At 41.1% G+C, this 11,427-nt stretch overlaps 1 protein-coding gene across 1 annotated transcript; it reads right to left on the reverse strand. All coding sequences in view use genetic code 11, as the record gives it.

Annotated features, from left to right (window-relative positions):
- Nucleotides 1-228: 228 nt before the first annotated feature.
- Nucleotides 229-11,156, reverse strand: EGR_01028 (Stromal membrane-associated protein; the record flags this gene model as incomplete). The annotated part of the gene is made up of 15 exons (XM_024490277.1): nucleotides 229-324; nucleotides 710-931; nucleotides 1,879-2,208; nucleotides 2,775-3,098; nucleotides 3,622-3,831; nucleotides 4,776-4,986; nucleotides 5,445-5,633; nucleotides 6,144-6,314; nucleotides 7,142-7,328; nucleotides 7,769-7,955; nucleotides 9,952-10,116; nucleotides 10,308-10,418; nucleotides 10,657-10,839; nucleotides 10,879-11,012; nucleotides 11,045-11,156. The coding sequence occupies 15 exons, from the start codon at nucleotides 11,154-11,156 to the stop codon at nucleotides 229-231; spliced, it is 2,832 nt and encodes a 943-aa protein (XP_024355096.1).
- Nucleotides 11,157-11,427: the final 271 nt, after the last annotated feature.

Here is an 11,427-nt window from a genome sequence, read left to right on the forward strand (position 1 = left end):
CGTGCACAATGACTTTGGTTTGTGCCTAGGTAACAGTAGCCTAACAAGTTCATGACTCGATAAACCGGTGAACGGTCTGATCCGCCTTTTAAAGAAGTACATTTACATTGGGGTGAAATTAGCCTCAACGGCGTTTTTATCGAGTGCGCGCATAAACCCAGGTAGTGGTTACATGTAGATCGTAAGCTAGGTAATGGCTTGTCAATGGGAGAGTTAGCGAAGATGGGCTTACGGTCGCGCACGGCGGACCTTCCGTTGTAGTTGCATCAGGAGTGGGGGGAGTTTGTCAGCGGAGGCCTCTTCTGGTGTCCCCTGACTTGACCGCTTTGGGTGGCGTAAAAGTAGAGTACGTCAACGATTGACCGAAATAAATATGAATTTATCAGCAATCATAATACTAAAGTGACGTTGACTACCGCCTGGGTCTATCCTTGTGTCTACTTGGTTGCAGTGTTGGAGACACATTCTCTTTGTAGAAAATCGTGATGCCGGTGAGGAGTTTACGCGCACGGTGTTCTAAGCCTTTTTGATATTAGTTTGAAACTGAATTATTAAAACGTCACAGATCAAAGTTGGTCAGTAAAGTACGATGGCTGGCCACCATCGATGTGTGGTTGCTTTGAGGCTTAACTTTCAGATTAGTCAATAGAACTGTGTCTTTTTAATTATATGAACCAGAAAAATAAAGGTGAGGCGTGCAGCCACAGACCTCGAAATAGATCTTCAGATCGGAGATCATGGCATTGTGTTCCATCACGATGTTCTTGGTGCAGTCGTAGAGTCTGCGCAGCTTGCTTTCCAGTTTACGCTTGGTCGTTTGGAGGTCAGTGATACGGGAATCCCGTGCTACAAGTGCGGACGCCAGGCAATTCGTTGGCTTATCTGTGTTGGCTAACAGTTCAGATAGGCGCTTCACTTCGTCTTCAGCCGTCTAAAATATTCGGCGTCGAATGGTAAATGTCCCGCTTCGGATTTCCACTAAGTCAATTGAACTGGATGTGGTTGATTACACCATGTTGTGTACTGATTCGAATTACAGTTATACAAAGTAATGAACAATCTACAGATTGAGTTTGACTCAAATTATATATTCTACGCCTCCAAAGTCTCGCCTATCTTATACTAGTATAAATGCTAACTTTAAAATCTTGCGCCGCAGCAGAGAACTTTAGATACGAATTAGTAAATGCTTCTTAGTAATATGAGTGGCCAAAGTTTGTAATAATTATTGTATCACGTAGAACTTATACCGTAGAGGAAAATGGTAGCAAAAAAGAGAGAGGACGTGGCGGGAAATGACATCTGATTTGGAAGACCCCATACTTTTGTGTAGTGTAAGCCATTGTTCTTGACGGAATGTGAGCAGAATCGAGTAGGCCTTTAGCATTAATCCATAAAATACTAAAACGAACCACAGGGTTGTGCTGCTCACCTCTGTCACAAAAGTGGGATAAACTAAGACAGACATCGAAACAAGATTAAAATAAGGTAGGCCATAAAGTATGCTGGCTGGATAATATCAATTAGCTGGCAGTTCTAGTATCAAAATAATGCTTCCAATGCCGAGAGCTCAGTAGAAGTAGAACAAAGACCAAAAATCTACAAGGAACATCACCGATATTTAAACTGAGACAAATTTGTAACGCATTCGGATACTACTCTGATGACCCATCATTAGGAATATGCGGCACGCACTCAAAAACCGAATCAGAGTCAGCAGCGCATTAACTAACCTTTCCACTTCACGTAAAAACTCACTTTGCTAGATTGCATTCTTTACGACTCAGATCCTACCGCTCTAGCTTTTTATTCCTTCAACTCTCACAACTTTAGGCAAATTATAGACACATTGGGGGGCGGTCAACATAACAGCTCCACCTTAAGGTTCATCCGCAGTTCTTTGTTTTCAGTCTCAAGGGAGCGCCGCACCTCTTCAGATTTGGCAAGCTGACGAGAAATTTTGACACAGTGCTCTAAACGCCTCGAAGCCAGAGTGGGAAGCAAGGGCTTTCCGTCGCTTTTCGACAAGCTAAAGTGGTGAAGCAACGCTTCCGAGCCCTCCCCCTTCTCCATCATCCCAGTGGACGCGAAGTTCTCGATAGCTCGGTCCAACTCCGCCTCAACCTGTTCATATGCTGCTAACTTGCGCGAGGCCACGGCCAACTGCACTTCCATTCGAGACAATTCCGCTTTTCGTGAGGCGTCCATCTGGATTTGACAAGAGAACAAGCCTTCTTTCATGTGTATATACTCAATAAGATTACTCTAGAGGTAAGACTATCCGGATAATCCTACATTGTGAACCAAAGTGGTTGCAAAATCACACTGACATTTTCTGCAGATCAGTTATTAAACGCTCCTCATTTACATGCCCACCCTAACTAGTCTTTCCCTAAACTCAGTTTGCCATGTACGTAACACCATATCTATTAAAACAAGAAGTAGCTACTACTGCCTCATGTACACTGAATATCGACAAAGTTGCTAGTAAAAGGTTTCGCAACGCAATAACTTTTATTCAAATTTGCCTATCAAAGTGGTCAAAGTGGAAAAACAAAGCAAGTAATCAATTAATCGATAAGTATGCGATAATACAGACTTACACAATCTTTAGTTCGAAAAAGATTGGTCTGGAACCAAATTTTCCTGCAAAACTACAGCCAGTTTTTAAAACACAGCTTAGTTAATCCACCAATCCATATAAGCGTTGCTTTTTGAAGCAGAAAATAAATGCCAAAATATTTTGTGAAAAAGTGAGGATTCATATGAAAAACCTCATAGATAGCTTTTGAAGCGGCCTCAAACTTTGCATTCAGTCGCTCCACTTGACGAAGGGCATCATTGCGGGCAGCGCAGGCAGCATTCAGCTGTACTTCCAAACTGACAACACGTGTCTTCGTGAGGATATCGGGCCGGTGACTGAAAAGACGAAGCTCATGATCAGGCTTTGTATAGAGACTAGGCACTTCTTCTCGGAAACGCCTCATCTCCATTTCAGTATTCTGAAGTCGCTGATGTAGTGCGTTCTGCTCCCTACGAAGGTGGTCCAACTCATTCAGAACCTCGACTCTTTCTCCTTCTAGACGAGGTTCTGATTTCTGGGTCAAAAATGATAATACCATGGCCTAAATCGGACTGTCTACTCAAATTTAAAAAAAATGTTTTCTGTTTCTCTTTGCGGACCTCATAATATCCTATCTAATACCATGTATAACGTATCCAAAAGGAGCACCTTTTAAAGCAAACTTTGTTGATCGGAGCATACACGTAATTTCACAATCGATGTCAAACGCATCGAACAAGTTTAATGCTACGATAAGCGTAGAAACATTAAACTAACCTTTGTAGCAACAAAAGGTCTTTTAAGTAATGTGAATTTAAGACAAATTTGCAACTGCCCGTCATTTTATTGACAGCTTAACTCGGGACGTTAGTAAAGGACAGCGAGCTCTTGATCTTAAGCATGTTCACGATAACGTTCATTCACTAAATACATAAGAACAGCATAGAGGCACAAAAACTAATATTAAATAGAAATATCGTCCCACAACTACCACATCTAGGAAGACCTTAGTAGCACGAAAAAAGCATGGGAGATTGTAAAAAATGCAAATTACGCACATATAGTTGTTCGAAAGGACCCATGGACAATCCGTTTCCACGTGATTCCTGAAATATACTCAATTCATCTTGCAAAGTTTGTTGCATTTTTTCTGCTTCTACAGCCCTTGCTGGTGCAGCTGAATGCTCATTCTTGGCTTTCATCAACTCCTCCTTCAGTTCCTTATTTGTTTTCTCCAGTGCTTCATATTTTTCCAATAACACAGAAGGCTGCTATCAATAAACCAAACAGCATTCACCAATGAAATCATCTGTGAAGCAACCAAATTAGGTGCACTGTTGAAATAAACTATATATATTTCCAGACTACAAGCAATACCAGAGTATTCGTCGTTTATAATTTGTATTTGCTGAAGCTATTAAGTAATAAAATGCATACCAAATTTAACTGTAAAAAAACTTGTTTAAACACAAAAAAGTAACAAAATCTTTTTGGTTAATTGCAAACACACCTGTTTATTAAGATCACTGTTATCCCGTCCCACAAAGGATATCTGTTTTCCAAATGATAAACCTTCATTCTTGATAAAAAAAACGTCTTCTGTTTGTGTCAATGCAGTCTTCGTAGCATAAAAAGCCGTCATTTTGTCTATTTGAGTGTACTAAAGGCGTAAACCGTATTCATAGTAATGTTGCATTGTAAGAAAACCACGTGCAAGTTAGTACAAGAGCATGAATTTCGTGATTTGATAAAGTCTATTAACGTTACTTATTCTTAGGGCAAATTTTAGGCAACTATATATGGCTGTGAATGGAAATCCTTGAAGTGGGTTTCCAGAATCATATTCTACAAGAAATGCTCGTAAAGTTCTAGCCTGCAAAATCAAAACCATCTTATGCAATAGTAGCACGTCCAACAAAAACGATTCCAGTTTACTTGGCCTTGGTAGCCGTGTTCAGAGTGACCCAAATCACAGATGGGTGTGCCCATGCAAGAATTTAACCAGGTGCACAAGCCAAAATCAATAAGACTTCAAAAAATGACGACGCTTAAAGAAGGTAGCGTGCGCCTTATAGGTCTCGTGTGGCTAAAAACAATTCAAGCTGACTTTAATATTACCACCTCTTTGGAACAAATAAGATCAATATACTTGGTAGGGATAAAACAACGTTATTTAAAAAATGATAAAACACAACTATTTCTAGGCTCTTACATGTTTCAAATTTTGCATCACAGCAGATTCGGTCTTCAGTTTTTTAATTTCCATATCTTTCTCTAAGACTTTAATCGATAGCATTTTAATGTCATGCTGAAGTTTCCCAATACTGGAGGAGTTTGTCCTTTCTGAATGTTCCGAATCATCATAAGTTCCCAAAATATCCTTAGATGTTTCACAGATTTCAATGGGATCTGTGTCAGATGGACTACTCGATTTCATTAAAGTGTTTCCGATAGTAACACAACAAACTTGTATAAAGCAGTACTAACCCAACGATTAAAACAACTAATTTCTACCTGTCATTTTATCTGATCACTTAATGCAAGTGATGCAGCGAAGTCATTTTTCTGGTAAAGTTATATGACGTCTTTCAACAACAAGGTTGTCACTTTCACAACCCAGAAACGGTTTTTGTGTGCGAACGTAATTGTCACCGCAGGCCTAACAAAAGAAGCTTCTTGTTCCCAAACAACTACAAGGAGTTATTTTGCTGCCGTGTCACAACGCTGACACGCACTGAGCGACACCCCAAGCTCCACGAGCAGATTTGGGGACGCCCACCCAACCCCAGCCTCTCAGGGAAAAGTATTCTACTCATGGCAAAGCAGTACAGCAGAAATGAGGAGTTGCAGAGTTAGGAAACACGAGATAAGTCGTGTTTACCGCGAAACGTTCACAAGGGCAAGGATTACAGGAAGTGAGGGGAACTCTCTACCAAGGGAGGAAAGAATGAGAAAAAAGATACATAATACGGACCGTTTATGCAATCGAATAATGTATTGCCAGAACACAGCCGGAATTTCACTCAACAGCGCTGCTATGTAACTGCATTGAAGCCAACTGACTCTGAATCTAAAGAAAACAAAATTATGGCATTCATCTGGTCACAGCTAAGGAATGGGAATGAATTCGACAGATTTGAGTCCTGAAATCCAGGCTTAGAACCCTAGAGCGCGGTAAATCAATTTATACTAAACGGTAGCATGATGATGCTTTGCAACACTGCAGTAATCAAACAATAAGAACCAGAAGATACGGCGATCTACTGAAGACAGGATCCATACATTATGCTAAATAAACTATTGAATCGAAGAAAAACATATTTTGGAAAGTCAGCAATTAGAATTGCGGAGATTTGCAGGCTTCAACGAAGCTATGTAAAAGTAAGTCAAAGAATCACCATGAACGTACTCGGAGTTCGTTTACTGAAAAAAAAACCAACGAAGTATTAATAGGTATCAAAATAAACAGCGAATGATTCTAGAATTCGGAAGCAACAACGATGAAGCACTTGTTATCAATCCTTCTAAATCTGCTTTTCCCTAAAAGTAGCGAAATAGAGAGCAGGAAGGAAGATTATACCTGAGCAAGATAGGATTGTTGAGCGGAGGAGTTGAGGGCAGAGGTGGGGTTGGCGGCAGCAGTCTGGGAGGAGATCCACTGCTGATGCAAGAACTCTGGACCTCCAGTCGCTGGTGAGATGCCCGAGGTGGTGGCTGCCATTGTGAGCGAATCCATCCACTGCGTTGGAGGCTGCAGATGTGGGAGAGGGGAATGAAGTATTAGCTTCTGGACAACTGTATCCACAGTTGAGTAAAGATTAAAATTGCTATCCTGATGTTACGCGCCACAATCCAGCCCAGGAAACCGTTATTTCGGGAATTAAAAACAATAAAAACGATCGGTAGCATTGCTTCACAAAACACAACGTGAAAGAATTAAGGAACAGTATTAGTAAGCACAATCTGGAAGTGTCGCGACATGTAATGAGCGCGCAGTCAGAAGATAATTAAGATCCATGGCAGACAACGTCAATCACGCACATGGAAGGTAATAGTCAAACTCAGAATAGGTATCACCTAAAAAATCGCCTGACTTTTTCAAGTAAATCCTATGGGAAGTGATAATGGCGCCTACACACAAATTAAAAAATAGAAGATAAACTTATCAGCAACAGTGCCGTTTCACTTCTAATAGTATAAACGAAACACTTTGTGTCACCAACATATAAGCGATGGTGGCATGAGGAACTATTTGACAAAAAGCACCCATTTTGCGGACAGTCACATGTTAATGTAAATACAATTTATATAAACAAAAGTAGACGTATCTCCGAAGAATTTAGCTTAAGTTCATGGAGGCAAAAAACGTCGTGACTAAAACGGTAAAACAGATAGGGGATAAAAACAAAAAGAACAAACATTGGTTGTTTTAGTCTGTGCCAGTCATGTGTCTACATCACACTAACAGTCGGACGGATATGACAACACACCACCCCATCCCAACCCCTCAAAGACAAGCGGATTGCCATATAAAAAGGTCAGAACATGTGAGCTTTGGTAAAATAGCATACCGGTGACGTGTACTGTGACACGCCATTCTGGAAAAAATCCAGACCAATGAGGTCTGAAGAAGTGGGTGCCTTCTCAGTCTGAACTAAATTCCGGTCAAAGACAATCGGCGAGACTGGAGGTGGGTACATAGGAGGTGATTGGTTGAATGAAGCAGACACACCGAACATCGAAGCCATGGACGCTCTGTTCTGAACTGTAAATAAGAAAACATTCACTTCTAGTACATTCAAAGCAGAACGAAAGGAATACAGACCCCAAGACAACGAGAGGAGGACTTTCGAAAAACTTTACGAGGGTTCCAGATAAAGTCGCCGAGATGATCTCAGTTCCTAAGTCACAAAATCCATAGATTGAATTTAGCATGTAAAATATCATCCAAAACTGCATCGTATTACTGCCTACTACACGAAAAAGCAATGATTCACAGGTAGTAGTTCATATGATGAACTGTAATAGCACGATATTTTCTACGATGGCCTAATGAGGAATAGGTTTTAACTGTTTTGGGAAATAACTACGCAACAAAATGGGATAAATGGAGTGAACGTAGTGGTACAGCCCAGGATCAATTAAAATCACATTCAAATGTACTGACAACGCCTCCAATTCGCTTGAAGCACCTTGAAAACTGACCATTTGGATGAACCAGGCTCGGTGAGAGGAGTCCGCCACCCGCACCAACGGGTTTGGAGAGGGCGTAGAGGGCGAGAATAGACTCCTTGGTAGGGCGCTGCCCCTCAACGCTGCCCATCTCTCCCGTCGGAGGCTGAGATACCTCACCGAAGTTGATCCCAACGAGGTCTGCACTGAAAGCGCCGGACTGAAAAGACCATCGTATAACAGTGGGGGTAATGCGCTATCCATTGTTTTAACCTATTAAAACCTATTTTACCGCGGAAAATAGTGTTATAGTGCGATAATGGATTTGCAGTTTCCATCACTTAAAACGGAGGAATTCATTTCATATTTGTGATGGACTAGCTTTAAATTCCTGTTTAAGATGCTAGACGTGCCAAAGCTTTGCCCCAGATACTTAACTAAAATCATTGCATGAGAAACTGAATTTTCGACGGCAGTCAATGCCCATTGTGAATTTTTGGGTCAGCATATCCAGCGCCATAAGGCGCTAAACTGATCCACGGCGTCAGCACCTGACGAAAGCCACTGGTGGAATCGACAATGGGCTCCACCTGAATATCCTATTCTAGCAGGTATCAAGACGCCTAAAAATGACCAATTTTTGCGTGGGCAATGGCTGATTGGAAATGCATTAAAAAATTTCATGAACCTGGCTGTGCGTAATGTATCGAGTTTTGGTAGAACTACTTCTTAGCTAAAGTGGACTGTTAATACCAAGCTCCAATAACAAAAAAGGCATTTAAAAATAAGGTACAGCCGAAACGGTAAATAAAAACCTACTCAATCAATATAGAGAAGTAGTCTAGCGGTCAAGATAGTGGAAGGCTTTTAAAGTCTGATGCAAGATCGCTCCTGCATTTACTAAAATGCAGGCAATGCGGTCAGTATTTGGTCGAGACCAATGAAATGCCTTACATATGCGGCGAAAATAAAAAGTGGGAAAGGTTCCATCGAAACAGAACAAACATAGTCTTCCTTAATCCAGGTGTAAATGGGGCCAAGATAAAGTGGGTATAACGGAAGGTTTTGGTTACACAATTTGGACCCTTTAAAGGAAAGTCAGGTTTGATTTTCACAACTACAGAATAATAAAACACCCACGCAAGGAATGCGTGGCAGATATCTAATGAGACAACGTTTGGCAACATTTCACCATGCACCAGAGTAGGCAGTCTCGGAGCGACGGGCAATGGAATGGAAATTTTGCCCTTGTGTAGTCGGGCATTACTGCTATTTGATGAGCCAGCAGCAGTGCGTACCTGATGCACATTCAAGTGAATCCCTTGCATTAAAAAAGAGAAAATGGTTTCAAGCATTGTAAAAAATGATGGCCTTGAGAAAATGAATGACCTCAGAGCACTACTATAATCGCTTAAAGGAGCAATTAATCTGTTTTTGCACTTTTAGCAACGTAGCCATAAAAACATTGGTAAATACATTACATCGTTACAAATACTGTCCGAATGACAAAAAAGTTATCTCGACTAGCCCAAAGCATTCGAATCAGGGAATGTAATTGAAAAATGGGTTCACCGGCTCAAAATCAGAAGTATCACGAAACAAAACCTCATGACCGTTACGACCAAGCCAAATACATCACCCGAAGTCGCATGCACGGGTTGTCCGTACTTGAGTGTGACACAAGATCTACTGAAAGACTTAAAGAAACATTTGGCGGAACACACCGAAGCCGATAAAGCGAGGATTCAGTATGTCGGTAAAAGAGTGACATGATGACAGCTAAAAAAAACGATGAAACGATAAAGATGTGCAGGTCCGTAGATTGCCCACATGCGTCAACAGTGGCTTTCAGTGAAGCCAGGAAAAATCCAACGCCACACGAAACTGTTAAATTACAAAGAAGGCTCAAAAGTAGCTGAGGATTTTGCAAGGTACGAACATGCAAATCTAATTGGTGTTAAAAGTAAAAAAAAAAAAAGATTCAAATGGCTTTTGAAAGTAGCGTTAGTCTTAATAACGCTGCACTTGAACAGTGCGTCCGCCAACGTAGGAATTGGTCCTCCACCATTCAAGCATTGAAACCTTCAGATGGCTGTGTTTAAACTAGGTTGATAAATACTTTGACCGCACTTGGACCTACATGCGTTTTTTGGGAAAGGGGGGTTTTTAGCGTCAGCGTAAAAACAAAACCTTTTTAAGAAATATTTCAAACCTACCTCCAATTCTGACTTCTGGTTAGCCTGCTGGAAGGCCTCCGAATGTTTTGTTGGAATTTTCGAAGCAGAGGATTTATCATCATCCTTGCCAGCCACGGGCGACGAAAGACCCAAAATATCAGCCGTTACACCGTCAGTATTGCCACCGGTGCTTTTCGCAATTGACTATTTAATATGAATTAGGGGTGAGCAATGCGATGGAACGAGCGACAAAAGTAATACTCAATCAACGCAGTCCCACATTGAGGGTAGCATAAAAGGCACGTTTTCCTTTTGATCATTAAAGCTATAATGAACCAGGATGAGGATAACAAAAGCATTTGGAAAGTAAAGAGATGTAAGAGTTACAAGTGTACCTTAAGTGTCCGACTCTGGGTCTTTGACGAATCACTGTTCTGAAGAGGTAAGTTGACGGACCTAGCACTAACTGCTTTTCGTTTACTCTGTTGCTCCAGCCGCAAGAGATCCTATTGAGGACGTTTTAATGAAATGTACAGATACCGAACCAAAACTGCTAAAAATGGCACTCAGCTATTGCCAGGCAAATGTGCACACACTAATAAACTGTTCGGCGCTAAATAATACCATAACAAAAGCTTTTCCGAAAGAAAACAAAGAAGCATTATAAAGGTGTGACAATGTAGTGACACGTGCCATATGCAGAAACATATACACAAAGACATGTGCTTGCGCAGTTTGTAATACCTTTTTCACAGATTCCATGTCAGGTTTTGGAGGAACAAAGTCTGAAGCAACGTATCTTTTTTGCTCATATTTGGCCCGAATAAATTGTTCAAGTGCTGAATCTGTTTGAGGCCGACGAAAGAACTCCGGAAGGCTTGCCTCATAGAGCTCCCGAGCACGTCGATTGCCAACAGCCTTAAGCATCTACAAGGAACTAGATAATCCACACAATAATTAGCTCACGGCGACTTGTTGGGGTTCCCACGAGTCCAGATTAAGTGACTTGACCTTGGATATATGAACACCTAAGCCCCGGTGAATTCCTGCGCACCGGATACAGAGAAGAACTCCTAGATTCCAGGAAGCCCAACGTGGACCTAATTCGTAAGGCCATGTGAAAGTATCATACCTTTAGCATCACAATCTGCACAGTACCTGTTTTCTTCATCCTTGACAAGATCAGCAATTATGAGTTGAAGACGCTCATTCTGCTGCTTCTCCCCCTGCCGCGGCATAGACATCAGAACTATTCGTAAAATGTGCGGTTAAATCAAACCAGGCCCTATCATCCTGTCAAGAAAAACAAAATTTTTCATTTGAGAACAAGAAAATGCTTATTTTTTGTATGATTAAATTTTATTTACCAACATGCACGTAGCATGAGGACTTGCTGAGTCAACGACTAATTTTGGCGACCTAAATTATTTCGCAATCGTCAAATCCAATGTGTTTATGTGAACTCACAATAATAACCACTTGGTATGGGTTTGGCTACTAAGTCTTGGGTAGTTG

Source organism: Echinococcus granulosus (assembly GCF_000524195.1).
Source record: "Echinococcus granulosus chromosome Unknown EG_S00004, whole genome shotgun sequence".
NCBI lineage: Eukaryota > Metazoa > Platyhelminthes > Cestoda > Cyclophyllidea > Taeniidae > Echinococcus > Echinococcus granulosus.